This window comes from Dreissena polymorpha, chromosome 1 (genome assembly GCF_020536995.1).
Source record: "Dreissena polymorpha isolate Duluth1 chromosome 1, UMN_Dpol_1.0, whole genome shotgun sequence".
NCBI lineage: Eukaryota > Metazoa > Mollusca > Bivalvia > Myida > Dreissenidae > Dreissena > Dreissena polymorpha.
Window position 1 is genome coordinate 88,208,238 of NC_068355.1, and position 20,991 is coordinate 88,229,228.

At 36.7% G+C, this 20,991-nt stretch overlaps 1 protein-coding gene across 2 annotated transcripts in view; it reads right to left on the reverse strand.

Moving 5' to 3' along the window:
- LOC127839403 (DNA excision repair protein ERCC-6-like) overlaps positions 1-20,991 on the reverse strand; it is a 130,739-nt gene that overhangs the window by 100,758 nt on the left and 8,990 nt on the right. For both annotated transcript variants that reach the window (XM_052367771.1, XM_052367774.1), the window contains 7 exons: positions 18,310-18,494; positions 14,802-14,927; positions 10,580-10,745; positions 8,723-8,941; positions 6,876-7,045; positions 4,005-4,110; positions 3,268-3,386 (listed from right to left, as the gene is read on the reverse strand). In XM_052367771.1, coding sequence (XP_052223731.1) covers positions 3,268-3,386; positions 4,005-4,110; positions 6,876-7,045; positions 8,723-8,941; positions 10,580-10,745; positions 14,802-14,927; positions 18,310-18,494 — 1,091 coding nt within the window. The remainder of the gene's footprint in view (positions 1-3,267; positions 3,387-4,004; positions 4,111-6,875; positions 7,046-8,722; positions 8,942-10,579; positions 10,746-14,801; positions 14,928-18,309; positions 18,495-20,991) is intronic.

The window sequence follows — 20,991 nt, forward strand, 5'->3', positions numbered from 1 at the left end:
TGATTGACTGTTGACAGGAAGTGTAAGATTGACTGTTGACAGTCAGTGTATGATTGACTGTTGACAGGAAGTGTATGATTGACAGTTGACAGTAAGTGTATGATACTGATGACAGCAAGTGTATGATTGACTGTTGACAGTAAGTGTTAGATTGAATGTTAACAGTAATTGTAAGATTGACTGTTAACAGGAAGTGTAAGATTGTCTGTTGACAGGAAGTGAATGATTGACTGTTGACAGTAAGTGTAAGATTGACTGTTGACAGTAAGTGTATGATTGACTGTTGACAGGAAGTGTATGATTGACTGTTGACAGGAAGTGTATGATTGACTGTTGACAGGAAGTGTTAAATTGACTGTTGACAGGAAGTGTATGATTGACTGTTGACAGGAAGTTTATGATTGACTGTTGACAGGAAGTTTACCGGGTGATGCGGCCAGGGTGCCTGTTCCTGACATGCCTGTACCAGGAGCCCATGGTGAGCAAAGCAGACAGAGAACGGCAAGTTCACGCACACATTGACACCAAGCAGTATGCAGACAGCCTCACAGAGAATGGATTTGTCAAAGTTAAGATACAGGAACACAGAAATGCCAAATCAGGCTTTAAATATCAGACCATATATGCCTACTCTCGCCAAAGAAAATGACTTATTTATATTGACTTATTTATATTGTAATTTCTGCTTCTTCATACTTCTTTTGTATAATGTGTTTGTGTATTATTCACAAATGATGCAATTTTGCAAAAGCACAAAACAGATTATTGTTACATGAATACTGGTGTTAAATTCCGTTGACCCACTTGTCATGACATGTGAAAATGCTGTCAGGCAAGCTTGATCAATCATATGCTAGTCTGAGCAGGTGAGTCAGTGTGTTTTTTTCATTAAAAAAGGGTTCCAGTGAATGGTTTTATTGAAAATACATGGTTGGTGCAGAGATGGAGAAAGTTTATCTGGTGAGGCTTAGAAAAAGAAAATAGGGCAAGCTTTAGCTCCTGCTTCATGCCATTGACACATTTTATCAAAGACAAATGATTAATTGACATAACAATATAATTATTCTTGTCAGGCCTCATACATTCCTGACGATGGAATAACTACCGATTGTGTCACGTAAAAAATTGTTCCAATTTAAACTGTTCCTTTAAATACTTTCCTATTGAAAATATGAGAAGAAATAAAAAACAAATCGACTATGTGATATTTTTCTTGGTAAAAAAAACAAACAAAATGCAGCAGCAAAACAAAAGCTGAATTTAATTAAACTTAATGACAACTTTCAACCATTGCTTCAAATAAATTAACAACGATATACACATCCAATTTCTGTTCTTCCATCCTTTTGTCAAAATCTATTTTCTGTTTTTCCATCCCTATTATTGAAATGTATTTTAAACCACACTATTTTTTGATAGCGTTTGTATGGAATGCTAACTGCTCTGACCCAAAACCAGATTTACGAAATCATAATCCTGTCGTATTATTTTATTTCATTCCTATCGAAATTAAAACAATTATAAATGACAAATACACAATCCCAAATAAGTTAATGATTTGTTCCATGCTTTACAAATACTAGAGCTTTGTCACAGACGTGACGTATACCCCTACGTGCCGCATTGACACAGACTAAATTGCTTGCTGTCTTCACAAAAGAAGCTAATTTATGGCGATTTTTAAGAATTATTTTGCCATTATCATGTATAGCCATTTTGACCTTTGAACTCTTGAATTCTTTCTCATGACACTCCATCAAATGACTGTGAACAAAAATAATTTACAGAGTCATTTTAAAATCTTACAATGAATGACAGAATTATGGCCCGGAAAAGCTCATTTATGCCATTTTTTACTTTTGAACTCCAAGTGTGACCTTGACCTTGGAGATATCAACGTAATTCTTTCACATGACCCATCATCCAATGATTGTGACTAAATGTACCAAGTAATTTTAAAATCTCACAATGAAATACATGGTTATGGCCCTGACAAGATCATTTATGGCCATTTTTGACCTTTGAACTCAATGTGTGACCTTGACCTTGGAGATATCAACGTAATTCTTAAAAGCAAAACACCGTTCAATGAAAGTGAACAAATGTGCCAAATGATTTTAAAAACTCATAATGAACGACATAGTTATGGCCAGGACAAGCTCATTTATGGCAATTTTGACCTTTGAACTCAAAGTGTGACCTTGACCTTGGAGATATTGACGTAATTCTATCGCGTGACACTTCGTCCAATGATGCTGAACAAATGTGCCAATTGAATTTAAAATCTCACAATGAACGACATAGTTATGGCCCGGACAAGCTCATTTATGGCCATTTTTTACCTTTGAACTTAAAGTGTGACCTTGACCTCGAAGATATCAACGTAATTCTTTCGCACGACACACCGTCAAATAATGGTGAACAAATGTGCCTAATGATTTTTAAATCTCACAATAAATGACATAGTTATGGCCTGGACAAGCTCATTTATGGCCATTTTTGATCTTTGAACTCAAAGTTTGACCTTGACCTTGGAAATATCGACGTAATTCTTTCGCGCAACACACCGTCCAATGATTGTGCACAAATGTGCCAAATGATTTTTAAGTCTCACAATAATCAACAAAGTAATGGCCCGGACAAGCATTTGACCTTTGAACTCAAAGTTTGACCTTGACCTTGGAAATATTGACGTAATTCTTTCGCGCGACACACCGTCCAATGATGGTGAACAAATGTACCAAGTCATTTTTAAATCTAACGATAAATGACATAGTAATGGTCCAGACAAACTTTCGGTTAAAAACGCACTAAGTGACCCCGTGACCTAGTTTTTGACTCGCAAAGCTGGTTCGGTAATATATTTTTAAGAACAAAGAAAGGATGATATATAATATAACGATAACATTCATGATTTGTCCCAATAAATTTCATAGAACATGTTAATTGGTGCGTAGGAATTCATACTTGCGGTTAGACCGCTGTCACATGAGGTACTGCCGGATATCATCTAGTTTATGAAACACTGCTTTATTAGGTCAATGTTTGCAACAGAGGCAGGATAAATACCAATCATACTAGTCTATGCCCAGCTGTAGTTACACTATAACCTATTGAACCTGAGTGGTTACATACCCATCATCCTGGTCTATGCACAGCTGTGGTAACACTTCTACCTATTGAACCTGAGTGGTTACATACCCATTATCCTGGTCTATGCCCAGCTGTGGTAACACTTCTACCTATTGAACCTGAGTGGTTACATACCCATCATCCTGGTCTATGCCCAGCTGTGCACATGCGCGAGTGGATAGCAGGCGTGGATGGTCACATATCTTCTTCAGCACTGTCAGAGCCACCAGTGGGGACTTGCTGGTCATCAGCAGCTGAAACAACCATAAAGAAAAAGATGATAAGGGCGAGTATGGGATGTAGGGGGAGAAGGGGTGATACAGACATGACGGGGTAGGCGGACAATTGGATGTAAGTAGGGTATTGAGAAACAGGGATAGGGGTAGAATGGGATGAAGGGGGAGGGGGTACAAAGATGACAATGGTGGAGAATGGGATGTAGTTTCGCCCCTCCACCCTCAATCCAATTTTCCCCTACCACCTGTCATCTCTGCATATATGTATGGAAAACATATTATCGAGACATTGATTTTCAAGATGTTTTATGGCCTTGTTGCACTTTTAACCTCAAGGGAGATATGTGTTACATGCAACACACCGTATTATCATGGTTTACACAATGTATCCATGCCTATATCATATGGCAAAGTTACGGCTGAGAAAGGAATTTTAAAACTATTTTATGGCCAAATCTGACCACTAAGTGTGTAAATGAATTTTGGGGATAGGGAGACAAGGTTTACATCTGAAACGTTGTTATATGATGGTGGAAAATTGTGGCAAATTATTACAAAATCAAAATTTTACACAGACAGACAGACAGACAAACTGACCAAAAGTGCAACTGTTCACACTGAAACACAATGTCCTACCTCTTTCACTGAGTCCAACGACAAGAAGTCTTGGTAAATGTTGAGCTGGGTTTCTCCCAGAAATGTCCACACTATCAGGTCATTCTTCCTGGTCATGCTTGGCATGCTGAAATTTGTAATCACCATGTCCTTAAGTGAGCCTATGATGTTTAACTGGACACAAGATTTGTGGTTATGGATCTTATATTACTACAGGTAGATTGAAGAAGACTCACTAGTGAAGTTCAAGCAAGAAAAATACTCACTGGTAATATGATGTTTTGTTTTATTGCTTATCTTCAATATAATATTAAAATAGCAAAAGTCAAACAATAGAGCACCAAAATGGTGAGAATACTTGTACATCTTATTCCACTGTTGAAATGTAGTTTAACACTTTAATATGGCATTTAAGTGTTGACACATCTACTTTGTATTTATTTGATAGTACACTTATTTCATCATTATCTTTTTTATCTCTGTTCATTTATAAAATTGCAAGCATAACACATCTTGTTAATAAATGGTATGTTTAATTTTGCCTTCAAAATACAAATGCTTATTTCACAAATATTTTATAAAATTTTCAAAATCAGAAATGTTGTACAATGTTCCCAGGTTAGGAAACATGGTAATAGTTTGGGTTTTGATGTCTATATCGCGATTATCTTCACACAAACACAGGGATCTAATACGTACGCCAAAGCTTTTCCAAATTGTCCATAGTACAAAAATTGCTACCTTAACCAGATAATTTTTAAACAAAAGCAGTAATAATATGCCATTTAATAAAAAATTGCTCATAGCAAAGCTTCTTGACCTATAATGAAGACAAATGAAATCATTATAGCATATCCTGTTCATAATGATTGCATCAAATCTACAGGATGAATAAACTAATTCAACAAATCTAGGAAAATCATCAACAAATCATCCAATGTGTGCCATCTTTGATAATGGGAGTATTTTTCTCACCATTACTTCACCAGTTTGTCTTGTACAATGTACCCTCTGATAACACATACATAATATTTCTGACATTAAGTCTGCTTCCTCATAGAGGACAATAAATCTCATAAGAGCCTCATTTTACAATTTTGAAAAAAAATACTTCCAAAGTGCTTGAAAAGCATATATAACATCTGGACAGGAAAGAGCGGGAAATGTAAAAAAGCTTCTACTCCTGACAGCAAGCAAAAGGGATTAAATACGAAGCACATGACAATCTGGACAGGAAAAGTAAGGGAAATGTAACAAACCTTCTACCCATGACAGCAAACAAAACGGATTAAATACAAAGTACATGACCATCTGCAGTGTTGTAAAATTACTGTCGCTTGCTCCTATTGGCGACATAATATTAGCCTCGTTCAAATTCAATTTCCGAAATACTTGCCTGATACTTGCCCGATACTTGCCCGATCAGGCAACTGCATTTTTATCAACATAAAAATCCCTTTCTAAATGCCCATGAATGAATCCAGTTCAATCCGGGTTTTGGCATTTTCATGGTGTCTACACCCTCATAGAGCGACAAACAAGTCGCCCGAATGCTCAACACCCTTGCACTGACCGGTTTCACGTCATCAGCACAAAGCACGCTGCCACACATTAGCACCCCGAGTTACATGAAGTCCTGGTGGAAGGTGAGCATACAGTGACGAAATATCAATTCAATACTGATCTTTGATCTTACAAATTCAACACTGTTTTGCAATATAGTAGGCAACGAAATTTAGTTACCATGCGCTACAATTGTTTTTATACCAAAAGAAAAGATCTCAAGGTTCTCTGCGCTACAAAGTTTTTATATAACAATCAATACGCCCATGCCTTTCACGCAGACGACATGTCATTTATAGAATCAAGTTTTGTACTTTTTTCTTACACACTAAGTATATGCCTTGTTGTAATGTTCACAGCAGCTTATTTTCGACATCATGTGCCTTGTGTGTATTAAAAGTCAGAAATGCTTTTGGGATTTGAAATAGATACATGTTTGTATATGTCATAATTGACATTCGAAATTGATTTAACTAAATAAATTTTGATAATTTAACATGGGTGTTATTCATTTAATCAGGTGAGTCTATAGAGTATTTAAATAAATTATATTCAACAAATGAGAGCTATAGATGTTACATGTATATATTTGAACATCGCAAGCTATATCACGATCATGATCCATGGATCAGCAGTATAGTTAAGTAAACAACTGATAGCTTACAACTAAGAATCATTATACAGAACTCATTTAATTTAAAAACAAGAGATGTGTTTGTCAGAAACACAATGCCCCCTATTGCGCCACTTTGAAATAAAATTTCAATATATCATTTGTCAGGTTTACAAATTATGTCCCTTTTAAAGCTTATTACTTCCCTTGGATTGTATTTTTTTACTTTTGACCTTGAAGGATGACCTTGACCTTTCACCACTCAAAATGTGCAGCTTCATGAGATACACATGCATGCCAAATATCAAGTTGCTATCTTCAATATTCAAAAAGTTATGACCAAACTTTAATGAAGGTTATAGTTTTTGTTTAAGTTTTGGACACACACACAATGACAGACCAAAAACAATATACCCCCGATCTTTCGATCCAGGGGCATAAAAATCGAGGCAACCACAAAATCAGTATGTGTGACCTATTTTTGTACTCCGGTGGACCTGCAGTGCGACTTACTTTAAGCAAAATTTTACACCGCTGCATCCGGACAGGAAATGTGACAAACCTCTTAAGCCTAACAGCAAGCAAAATGGATTAAATACGAAGCAGCATGCAAAATGGATTAAATAGGAAGCAAATGACCATCTGGACAGGGAAAGAGCGGGAAGTTTTACAAACATCCTACACCTATCAAAGAGGATTTATTTAGTAGAGCATACACAGCATGTTTTGCCTGGTCCTGGTTGTCGGTAGACTGTGCGTGCTGCTCGCGGAGTTTCACTTCTGCCTTTGTGCGCCTCAGGAAGTAGGGAGCGATCATGCCCTTGAGTGTCTCTGCCATCTCCAGACCCAAGCGCTTCTCTCCAACAGTAGCGTCCTTCTCACGAGCCTGACACAGACATCACAGAACACAGCATGAGTTACAACCACAATCAACAGTCCTATAGTCCTGTGCATGGAACCAGTGTTATTATTACTGTGGGAATGTTACCTGTCCTACAGTCCTGTGCATGGAACCAGTGTTATCATAACTGTGGGAATGTTACCTGTCCTACAGTCCTGTGCAAGGAACCAGTGTTATCATAACTGTGGGAATGTTACCTGTTCTACAGTCCTATGCATGGAACCAGTGTTACATTACTGTGGGAATGTTACCTTTTCTGTATGAAATGTGATTTTTGTCCCAAATAAATTATAAAATATATCTTTCTCTACAAACAACAGGTCAAAACAATAGATTAAAATAAAAGAAGCATGGCAACTACACCAAACTAGGTCTTCAATATTTTAGCAATTAATGTAGTTTATATGATTGTGCAATCCCGAGGTAGGTCTGCATGTAAGCCACTTCAGATAAAATTCAGCGCAAAACCTTTACCAAAACTCAAGTTATTGAGAGAAACAGTTTTTCGTTTAAAATAACAGTGTATTTGATCATGATCCAGCTGATCAAAATGCCATTGTAAGCTCCTAGATCTGCATACAACAATATATGTTACCATTACACATCCATTAAGATAAGACCAATATAAACACTCAAGCTATTGCGCGGAAACAGTTTTTTTTCTACTTCCCGACACAGAAACTTGATCCAACTGGTTCCAGATGAAATACAAAGATATGTATACAAGCCACCTACACATGAAAAATCTGCTAAATATATCAGGCTAAACTAAAGTGATTGAGCCCAGGGGTCAACAAAATTGTTTACAGCAACTTGCCCTGCAGGGTGAGTAGCTAAGAATTTTCAATTGCCCTGCTGAAATATGTACTTGCCCTGCAATTTATTCAAAAACTGCAATAAATCAGAACTATTATGTTTTATTGTGATTTTCTATTGATTTTCATATAGAACTGTTAACTCACGAGCTTCAATAAAGCTTATAAACTGTTTTAACACACTTTTCACTTGTTTGTTTTTCATTTTGTCCTCATGGTAACAATCATTATGATTACACTTTAGGAGCATTGGAGAGTCCGAAAGGCATTTTGTTAAACTCAAACAAGCCTCTGTGTGTACAACAGGCAGTTTTGTCTTTGTCATTTTCATCCATTAAAACTGGCCAATAGCGAATTTTTTAGCAGTATTAAAAGACCGTTTACCGTACTGTAAAAGATACATTCACGGAACATACCGGTATCAGCGCGTAACGGGAACAGGACTTAATTTATCGCAGTGTGGAGAAATCAACATTCGGTTAATTTTAAATCGCAGATAAAACGTTGTTTTGTTTGGTAAAGATGTGTTAAAACTTGAAATTTAGATCTTTTCGGCCAGAAATGCCACTCGCCCTGCAGGTCGAGCGCTGCTGGAATATTCACTCGTCCGGAGCCGATGTCTACTCAAAATTACGAGCAGGCGAGTGGATTTGTCTAACCCTGCAATATATTCACAACCCACAGACATTAGACGTCATGTATTACATACAATACCTTGTCAACTCACAGATATTATACTTTATGTAAAACATGCAATACCTTGTCAACTCACAGATATTATACTTTATGTATAACATACAATATATTCTCCACCCACAGACATTAGACTTCATAATCACACACATACCCTAGTGATAGGATTTTCAAACTCCATTTTGAAAGTCCTCTGTGTTCCAAGCAGCGAGCCCTGGTGCACGAAGTCAAAGAGAGCCCAGAGCTCCTTGAGGTTGTTCTGTACAGGCGTGCCCGTGAGAATAATGCGATGCTGGGCTGGGATTGCGTGAACTCCTTTACTTGTCTTTGTTGGGTTCTTGATCTTGTGGCCTTCATCTAGAATCATGTAGTCCTGGAACCAATCATGGGGCTTATTTCACGAACAGGCCACACAATAAAATCAATACACTGATATTTTATGATCTGTATACACTGAAAATACAGGCTGCAGTGGCTGCTACAGACAATACCTACTGTTGGATTTATAAGACTAAATATTTCTGACAATAATTGTAGTGTTTTAGGGATGCAACAAATTAAGCAGTTAAACTTCTGAATCACATTTAGTAAATATGAAATCAATGGTTGTGTTTGTATTTTGAAATATTAATTTAGAGATAATATAAAAATTGTGATGAAACTGTTCAAGGGCATCAAAATAGGAGAACGTGGCATAAACATTAAATCTACCAGTTACTGTAATAGGTTAACAACTAAACAAGTTTTAGTAACCTGTTGCATCCGTTATTGTTTTTTTGTTATTTTGGAGAAGGGTTTAGACTAGGGATGGCAACGAATACCGATTTTGGTATTGGAATATTCGGTCATCTTTCCGAACGAATATTTGGATATTCGGTCAACATCTGTTTGAAAAAAATCAACTTTGTTTACCATACTATTACTCCGTGAATTCTACTTTCGTTTTTACCGAAAGTTCCCCGGAAGTGACAAAATATTTCCAAATTGATTTTGTTGATACGGTAACAGCCACGTCTAACTTTCAGTGTTAAAACCGTCAACAATTTCAAAATGTTCATATAAATTTGATAATTTTGGGTGACTTTTGTTTATTTTGATATTGATCATGTTTATAGCTAGATGTAATTGATAAAATTGAATGATAAAAACTGTTTTTAAACTTTTTATATTGTACATATTGGGCTAAATTCCCAAAACCTTAAGTAAAGTACCTGATTGAATATTGAGTAATTAATTAAAGTTCGGACCGTATGATACGCAAATACTCATTAGATGTTGAGTAAATTATTTTCTAAAAGCTTTTTTGATAGGACAACGTGATTGTAACCATACCATACCCATTTACTCAATTTGATTAGAGCAAAAAACAAACAATTTTTGATTGAAGAACGCGATTTTTGTCAATAAAAAAAAAGTTCTTATTTGTTTTATTACACCAAGTTGGCTTTTCTTTTACTCATTTAATCCTTGATCATTTTTAATGTAATTCGAGTCATTAGATCAAGTTCGGGTCGGTGGTTTAATTGCCGATGCGAAATGCATCTATCAAAATTTTGACACAAAGTGACTGTCTTTGGTCAATTAAAGTTTCCTAAAGGTAGGCAATTAGCGGGATTTATGACATGTGTACTGTCATCACCATAGCGACGCATTATCGCGACTACCGGAATAAAAACTATGAGATGAGGAACAAATTTTTATGTTTGAAGCAAATTTCACGAAAACAAAGTCTTTGAAATTACTAATTTTTTTTATTTTTCTTCTTCCGATTATTCGATTTGGAAAATACTAATCGAATATCCGGTGCAGGACCAAATATTCGGATATTGGTTGACATCCTTAGTTAAGACCAATGCCTTAGGAAAATTTGCAACAATACATTTTCAACAGAAGGCGATATAAAGGAACAGCTACAAACATATAACTATGAAAGACCAATGGGCAATCATTATTTAAAATTCAAGTAACTTCTCAAAACTAGTTTTTCAAAAATTGTTCAAAGTAGAAATACCCAAACAAATTCACGCCCATCCTTTTGGCCCATCATTTCCCAGCTGGTGACGACTAGTCCATATGTGGTGAGGCATATCCCTCCCCTCTTCTGCACCCGGTGCAGGGCGCGCTCTTTCTCACGCTTGCTGTTGCCATGGAATGCAACCACCTTCAGGCCTGGAGCCCTGCACAAAGAGGGTCAGATGACAGACGGAGCAAGTCAATGTGTAAGGGATTTTGCTGTCAATTTACTGTTATGCTGCTGACATATTGTTTTACTAAATTATCTGTATTACAAAGATTCTCATCATTCACTGGAGCAAGACGCCAAACTGTGATTAACATGTCAATCGTCCTTGACAATAGACTAAACGCAGTGTATTAACACTAGAGCTGTAACAATTCGGTTTGATGCACTGAAAAACTGGTTCAACATCGCCGACTCGATTTCGATACCAATACGGCCAATTTCGATTCGATTCACTGCAATCCCTATTGATCTGCATCTTAAACCTTACTTTCCAAATTTGTCTTCTAAACTTTCTTGCCATTTGTAATACATCTTGTGATAGGTATATAGCCAATATGGCATCCAATGAATGAATGAATATTGAATAACATGCTGAGCATTACGACAGCCGGTAAAATGGCTTTTCCAACCAGTTTTGGAACATTTCAGATTTCGCGAAGGTTCTGATGCAACAGCAACTTGCAAAACGTGTTTTATTGACATAAGTTACCCTAAATCTGAAGGCACTACAAATTTGAGGCAACATTTAATTAAAGAGAAAACACTCGGTTGATATTTCAGATGAGATTTGCATAACCTACATGTTGATAACAGAAAGTTACTGTTATATTAAATTATACCCATGTGATGTTTTGATCTCATTTGTTTCCTAAATACATATGGTTTACTAAATTGTGTGCATTCTGTAATACTTTAATGTTTTTTGTGTGTTTTTTTCTGTTAAACACATGTGATACATTATGCATTTTATGTTATTTAAGAATAATTCAACAGGAAGCTTTGTTCAATGAATTTGTTACTTATAAAACAATTTTGTGTTTTTAATTTTATTTAAAAAATTAAACATGTTAAATGTACAACATATTAAGTAAATAACAAAAACCAAACATATTAATTCATGCCCTGGACAAACCAAACATCAAATAGTTCGCAAAATAGGCAGCAAATACTTTAATTTGAATCAAATTAAAAATAATCGAATCGCAGACCTGTTTACCCTACCAATTGCTTCTCAGTAGTATGGAGGGCATCCCTCAGTAGTTTTGGGCTGTTGTCAGTAGTTTTAACCTTTTCAATCATTTTGAGCATTAAAACACCATGACTGGGTCACATATCAGTTTAACGGTACATAAAGCATTAGATGAATGTACTTGCTAATAATGAAATCTGTTAAGTGATTTTATTTGCTTTTATTTGTTACAGCCTTTGCCATTTGGATTGGGAAAAATGGCGCGATAAACCATGAAATTGGGAAACATTAAGCATTATACATATGATTATAAGTAACAGAATTAAAACTGTTTTTAAGTGTATGTTTGACAGCATTGTTATATTATTAAGTGCTGCTTTAATATCTTCTTACAATGAAGACAATATTTAATTAATATCCAACCACATGCATATTAAACTTACATAATCTATAGATTCTTAAATACACCATTGATCATAAGCTCTTTAAGAGTAGCTATTAATTTAATTCAGTATTTAAAAAAATTAAATATCATAAGGGGAAAACATACACAAATATTGACAAACACCCTTAAGTGTTCTTGTTGTGTTAATAATGTATTAAATGGAGTTAAAATAATATATTTTATTTGTTTACCTTTCAATATCGTGCACTTGACAACCTCAGTTCAATGCTATTTCATTAAACTGTACAGCGTAACAAACATAATAAAGCAGAATATGCATATGAATCTGAGTTTACACAGATCCACTAACATATAAATCAAATCATGTTTGTCTCTTTCCTTTTGCGAACGATGCTCATTATAATAAATGCTTTTACTTTGTGAGTAGACTGAACTACAATTTTCCAACACTTGTTTCCGTGACGCACATTCACGGTGCATATTTCTGATAAATATTTTTTATTTTTATTTTTATCTCAAACGTAGTATTTTTCGTGAATTGACACACGCATTACATTATTCCCTATTGACCATATGATATCCGTTGTTAATTTGAATGGTTTTTATTATTTTCGCCGTTAATCGCAATTTCTCGTTTGCTTGCCGTCATCTTGGACTTGTGTAAAAACAGGCGTGCTCAATCCCGATACATCGACTATTGTCGGTATTCTCCGCAATAGAGAGAGATGTGTATTCTGGATTGCAACGTAAAATCGCATATATTCGGCTAAATTTGCGAACCAATACGCAAGTCAGTTGTTGTTCGGTGACGACTCGACAAGCTCGATCAGCACTCGTTCCCCGGTAGGCTTGAATTTTAAACGTTTCTTACTACGCAAGCGCCAAAATGATTATGATTGATAAATTACCCGCAAAGACCGAAAATAAGCGAAAGTAAGATTAAAACTGAAATTTGACCATTTTGATCGATGGATCCGTCGTTTTTCAGTACACATCCGTAGTGCGTAGTTTAGCCAAATAATCCGTAGTAACTACGGCAAATCCGAAGAAGTAAACAGGTCTGGAATCGGACCGTTTTGGTATAGAAATTGAATCGAATGATGGTTGAATCAATACAGCTCTAATTAACACCCATGCAAACTGCCAGATAAAATCAATTAAAGGGATCTTTTCAAGGTTTGGTAAATTGACAAAATTGAAAAAAGTTGTTTCAGATTCGCAAATTTTCGTTTTAGTTATGACATATGTGAGGAAACAGTATTACTGAACATTAACCATAGTCCAATATAGCCATTATATGTATCTTTTGACGATTTTAAAACCTAAAAATTATAAAGCGTTGCAACGCGAAACAATTGAATAATTTGGAGAGTTCTGTTGTTGTCGTTAAAATTTACGAAACTACGCAGATTGCTTATATAAGGTATAAAATACTTAAACTGTGTATACCCGGCGGAATAATCGAGAGGGCTAATGCGTTTTTACTTCAAAATAATTCCAGGACTCCGGGGGTCACTGGTTCGAGCCCTGGTACCGGCTACTTTTTAAAAATGTTATTCTTTATTTTTTACTGGAGCTTTTAAGATCCAATGTTTACATTTATCAATATAAAAGCATTTAATGACAAACTTCAAACAAGGGCTGTTTGTAAAACATGCATGCCCCCCATATGGGCTGTCTGTTGTAGTGGCAGCCATTGTGTGAATACGTTTTTTGTCACTGTGACCTTGACCTTTGATCTAGTGACCTGAAAATCAATAGGGGTCATCTGTGAGTCACGATCAATGTACCTATGAAGTGTCATGATCCTAGGCAAAAGCGTTCTTGAGTTATCATCCGAAAATCATTTTACTATTTCGGGTCACTGTGACCTTGACCTTTGACCTTGTGACCTCAAAATCAATAGGGGTCATCTGCGAGTCATGATCAATCTACCTGTGAAGTTTCATGATCCTAGGCATATGCGTTCTTGAGTTATCATCCGAAAACCATTTTACTATTTTGGGTAACCATGACCTTGACCTTTGACCTAGTGACCTCAAAATCAATAGGGTTCATCTGCAAGTCATGATCAATCTACCCATGAAGTTTCATGATCCTAGGCGTATGCATTCTTGAGTTATCATCCGGAAACCATTTTACTATTTCGGGTCACCGTGACCTTTGACCTAGTGACCTCAAAATCAATAGGGGTCATCTGCGAGTCATGATCAATCTACCCATGAAGTTTCATGATCCTAGGCGAATGCGTTCTTGAGTTATCATTCAAAAAACATTTTACTATTTCGGGTCACCGTGACCTTGACCTTTGACCTAGTGACCTCAAAATCAATAGGGGTCATTTGCGAGTCATGATCAATGTACCTATGAAGTTTCATGATCCTAGGCCCAAGCATTCTTGAGTTATCAGTCTGACAACCACCTGGTGGACGAACCGACAGACCGACATGAGCAAAGCAATATTATTAGAATTTTCACGTAGACAAACTATTGAACTGATTGCCCAACTAACAAATCGACCAACAGAGTGACTACTATATACACCCTTCCAGGGGTATAAAAGCCCTGTCACATAAGCAAATAATACAACCACTGGCCCCAGTGAGTTTACATACCACTTTTGAAGCTCCTTCTCCCAGTTGACCATGAGTGCCACAGGCAGCACAATGAGCACTGTCTGGATCTTCTGCATGTCAAACATGCCCGACAGGAACGCTATCACCTGGATAGTCTTCCCCAGCCTATACATGTACCAATTTGTACCATGTGTCATTACATCATGAACATACACTACACCATGTATTTCTATCAAATTAAATTATGCAGTACAAAAATGGCAACAATCCATAAAATTCTTAAAATAGATGTTTTAACCACCAAAGGCAATCATTATTTTAGTGGATTTTGTAACCTGTAGTTTGTTTAAATATCACATGGGCAAAGGAATTAAATCAGATTCAAACTACAATAAACCCAATACAGCTCAAATAAATAAGCAAATATGCTCTCACACAAAACTAAATAGAACAAGAGGCCCATGAGGGCCTGAATCGCTCTACTGCTATAAAGACTGTGCAAGTTTGGAAAGAATAAGATGGAAACTGTGTACTTAATCGCGCAAACAAGGAGAATTTTCTCAAATTCAAGGGGAGATTATTGTGTATTTATTTCTCCGATACTGCTCATATTCAATGGGTTCAAGTCCTCATTGATATAAAGATACTGTGCAAATATGGAAAAAATTGGATGAAAACTGAGGAATTAATTGCATAAAAAAGCGGCATTTCAAAATTTTCCCATATTCAAGGGGAAGTCATTCTGGACTTATTGCTTTCAATATTGCTCTTTTTAAACAAGGGCTGTTTGTAAAACATGCCCTATATGGGCTGTCAGTTGTAGTGGCAGCATTGCGTGAATACGTTTTTTGTCACTGTGATCTTGACCTTTGACCTAGTGACCTGAAAATCAATAGGGGTCATCTGCCAGTCATGATCAATGTACCTATAAAGTTTCATGATCCTAGGCCTTATTATTCTTGAGTTATCATCCGGAAACTATTTTACTATTTTGAGTCACTGTGACCTTGACCTTTGACCTGAAAATTGATAGGGGTCATATGCCAGTCATAATCAATGTACCTATGAAGTTTCATGATCCTCGGCGTAAGCATTCTTGAGATATCATCCGGAAACCATTTTACTGTTTCAAGTCACTGTGACCTTTACCTTTGACCTAGTGACCTGAAAATCAATAGGGGTTCATCTGCCAGTCATGATCAATGTAACTATAAAGTTTCATGATCCTAGTCCTAAGCAGTTTTTGGTTATCATCCGGAACCATTTTACTATTTTGAGTCACTGTGACCTTGACCTTTGACCCAGTGACCTGAAAATCAATAGGGTTCGAGTCCTCATTAATATGAAGACACTGAACAAGTTTGAAAAGAATCGGATGAAAACTGTGGACTTTATCGGACAAACAAGAAAAAGTAACCATTTTACTATTTCCAGTCACTGTGACCTTGACCTTTGACCTAGTGACCCGAAAATCAATAGGGGTCATCAGCCAGTTATGATCAATGTACCTATGAAGTTTCATGATCCTAGGCCTAAGCATTCTCAAGTTAACATCTGGAAACCATTTAACTATTTCGAGTCACTGTGACCTTGACCTTTGACCCAGTAACCTGAAAATCAATAGGGTTCGAGTCCTCATAAATATAAAGACACTGAACAAGTTTGAAAAAAATCGGATGAAAACTGTGGACTTTATCGATAAACAAGAAAAAGCAACCATTTTACTATTTCGAGTCACTGTGACCTTGACCTTTTACCTAGTGACCTGAAAATAAATAGGGGTCATCAGCCAGTCATGATCAATGTACCTATGAAGTTTCATGATCCTAGGCCTAAGCATTCTTGAGTTAACATCTGGAAACCATTTTAATATTTCGTGTCACTGTGACCTTGACCTTTGACCCAGTGACCTGAAAACCAATAGGGTTTGAGTCCTCATTAATATAAAGACACTGAACAAGTTTGAAAAGAATTGGATGAAAACTGTGAACTTTATCGGATAAACAAGAAAAAGTAACCATTTTACTATTTCGAGTCACTGTGACCTTGACCTAGTGACCTGAAAATTAATAGGGGTCATCAGCCAATCATGATCAATGTACGTATGAAGTTTTATGATCCTAGGCCTAAGCATTCTTAAGTTAATATCTGGAAACCATTTTACTATTTCGAGTTACTATGACCTTGACCTTTGACCCAGTGACCTGAAAATCAATAGGGTTTGAGTCCTCATTAATATAAAGACACTGAACAAGTTTGAAAAGAATCGGGTGAAAACTGTGGACTTTATCGGATAAACAAGAAAAAGTAACCATTTTACTATTGAGAGTCACTGTGACCTTGACCTTTGACCTAGTGACCTGAAATGAAAAGGGGTCATCAGACAGTCATGATCAATGTACCTATGAAGTTTCATGATCCTAGGCCTAAGCATTCTTGAGCTATCATCCGGAAACCATTTTACTATTGCAAGTCACTGTGGCCTTGACCTTTGACCCAGTGACCTGAAAATCAATAGGGTTCGAGTCCTGATTAGCATAACGACATTGAACAAGTTTGAAAAGAATCGGATAAAAACTGTGGACTTTATAGGATAAACAAGAAAAGTCTAATGCAATCACGCACACACACACAGACGAACACCATGCCATCCCATAAGCTCTTTTGCCTTTGGCAGTAGAGCTAAATATACTGATGAACCATTTCCCTCCTAAATTAGTGATAAAAAAATCATGTTTTCCCTGGATTCTTTATGTCCTAAAAGTTGACTTTTAGCATTTTCTGGTCTCAATCAATAACATAGGAATTCTGGCTTGTATAGTGAATTGCAAATTTTGATGACTGCCATTTGTGCTATTACTGACTAGGATATTTCCATAATGAAGGGACACAAATGCAAACAAGGGACAAAATTGTCACAAAACCAGGTTTTCATTGTGAAAAAAAAATCTGATAAAGGAAGAAAACTCAAACTGAACTTTTGAAATGAACAAACAAAATTAACCCCCTTTGTAAGTTTGTTTTAAAAAAAAATCTATTGTTAGTCGTGGCGACCTTGACATTGGAGATATTGACGTGATTCTTTCGTGCGACACACCGTCCCATGATGGTGAACAAATGTGCCAAATGATTTTAAAATCTCACAATGAATGACATAGTTATGGCCAGGACAAGCTCATTTATGGCCATTTTTGACCTTTGAACTCAAAGTGTGACCTTGACCTTGGAGATATCGACGTAATTATTTCGCGCGACACACCGTCCAATGATGGTGAACAAATGTGCCGAATGATTTTAAAATCTGACAATGAACGACATAGTTATGGCCCGGACAAGCTTGTTCCGCCCGCCCGCCAGCCAGCCAGCCAGCCCGCCCGCATTCGCCAATCTAATAACCATTTTTTTCCTTTGGAAAACCTGGTTAACAAATGCTAGCACAAACACTCTCCATTGAAAAGATAGAGGTTACCCCATGTCATTTTTTTTGAGTATTCCCCATTTCATAATGCTAGCATCATCACTGCATTCTACAGGAGCTACTGGTTACCCCATGTCATCTCCGAGTATTCCCCCTTTGTTCCTGCGGTAAAGAGACCAGAGCCAGAGAACGCCCTCCTGCTGATGAGCATACAGGCTGTGGTAGAGGGTCTCATACAGGTAGAAGCCCTTGCCTAGGTGCATCATGCCGTTGTCCTCATCCTCACTCTCTGACCCGTGGGCAGCCAGGTACGCCTGTATCAATGACAACAGGAATTACGTATGTTTGTACAATGACAACAGATCTTATGTACACCTGTACAATCATAAACGACCTTGAGCATGCCTGTATCAATCACAACCAACCTTATGTATGCCTGTAAAATCAAAACTGACCATACATACCCCTGTATCAATGACAATCAACCTAACGTATGGCTGTACAACAACAATCCTAATGTACACCTGTTCAATGACAACTGACCTTATATACACCTGTATCAATGATAACTGACCTTATGTACACCTGTACAATGACAACTGACCTTATATACACCTGTACAATGACAACTAACCTTATGTACACCTGTACAATGACAACTGACCTTACGTACACCTGTACAATGACAACTGACCCTACGTACACCTGTACAATGACAACTGATCTTATGTACTCCTGTACAATGACAACTGACCTTACCTACTTCTGTACAATGACAACTGACCTTACATACATCTGTACAATAACAACTGACCTTACATATGCCTGTACAATTGTAACTGACCTAACGTAAGCTTGTACAATGATAACTGACCTTACACCTGTACAATGATAACTGACCTTATATACACCTGTACAATGACAACTGACCTTACGTACACCTTTACAATGATAACTGACCTTATGTACACCTGTACAATGATAACTGACCTTATATACACCTGTACAATGATAACTGACCTTATGTACACCTGTACAATGATAACTGACCTTATATACACCTGTACAATGATTACTGACCTTACATACATTGTACACATGTACAAAGACAACTGACCTTACGTACGCCTGTACAATTATAACCGACCTTACGTACACCTGTACAATGACAACTGACCTTACGTAGGCCTGTACAATGACAACTGACCTTACGTACACCTGTACAATGACAACTGACCTTACGTACGCCTGTACAATGACAACTGACCTTATGTACACCTGTACAATGATAACTGACCTTACATACACATCTACAATTACAACTGACCTTTCATACGCCTGTACAATGACAACTGACCTAACGTACACCTGTACAATGATAACTGACCATACGTACACCTGTACAATGATAACTGACCTTACGTACACCTGTACAATGATAACTGACCTTACATACACCTGTAAAATGATAACTGACCTTATGTACACCTTTACAATGACAACTGACGTTACAAAGGCCTGTATTGATCACAACAAATCTTAACATGGGATTTTTATTACAGTGTGGTAAGCCACTCAGAAAGATATGAATGGATTGCATAGAAATTTGTCCTTACCTGTACATAAATAAATAAAACAAGAAACCGTCAGAGACGGGTGATGCTCCCCAAAGGTTTATTTTGTCACAATATTGCACTATATATTCAGATAAAAGGAAACATCTTGAGAGCACAGTACAGGGCTCGAAATTAACACTCGCACACTCGCAAAATGCGAGTGAAAAATACAGATTGCGAGTTAAGTTTAAAGCCACTAGAATTTTTTGCGAGTGAAGAAATAGTGAAAAAAAAATTATATTGCTAAATGCGCTCAATGCTTAACCGCAGGTCAATTAATAGGACGTCCGAATACCCATATGCGGAAGCTCGCACCTTGTATGTAGACTGGTATACTTATAGTACATATATGCGGATGGTATTGGTACAAAGATAATGAAACAGTCGATTATCCACACAATTTCACTATAAAAGACAAAAAACCTGAACAGTCATGTCGTCGAAGCGAAAAATAACTAGTTTCTTTTTGTCCACAGATTGAAATAACAATATGAAATATAAAGCAAAGTTAACCATTGAGTTGAGAAAAAAAACGGAAATTAAATTCTTCCACGAAAACAGTGAAAAAGTGGGAAAAAGAACTTCATATATAACACCAAAACTTGTGGTTTATGTCATATTTTATTTAGTTTTAATAGTACTAAACTAATGTCCAAACTTGCTTTTATTTATGTTTCCAGCAAAATTTGCGAGAATGTTTTTGATTTTGCGAGCTGGTATTTAAGCTGCTAGCAATGTTTTGCTAGTAGAAAGAAAAGTTAAATTCGAGCCCTGCAGTAGTTGGGGGGACAATAACTTTTTTACATAAAATTTCAAAGGGCATTAACTCTGTGAAAAATCATCTGACCAGAACCCGCTGATAAAATGCATATCTCCTCTTGGTAGTGAAGCTTCCCATAAAGTTTCATTGAATTCCGGTCATTAGTTGCTGAGAAATAGCCCGGACAAGAATTGCACTATATGTACAGTTAATGAAAAATTTCAAAGGGCCATAACTCTGTGAAAAATCATCTGACCAGAACCTGCTAATAATATGAACATCTCCTTTTGGTAGTGAAGCTACCCATAAAGTTTCAATGAATTCCGGTCATTAGTTGCTGAGAAATAGCCCGGACAAGAATTGCACTATATGTACAGTTAATGGAAAATTTCAAAGCGCCATAACTCTGTGAAAGATCATCCGACCAGAACCGGC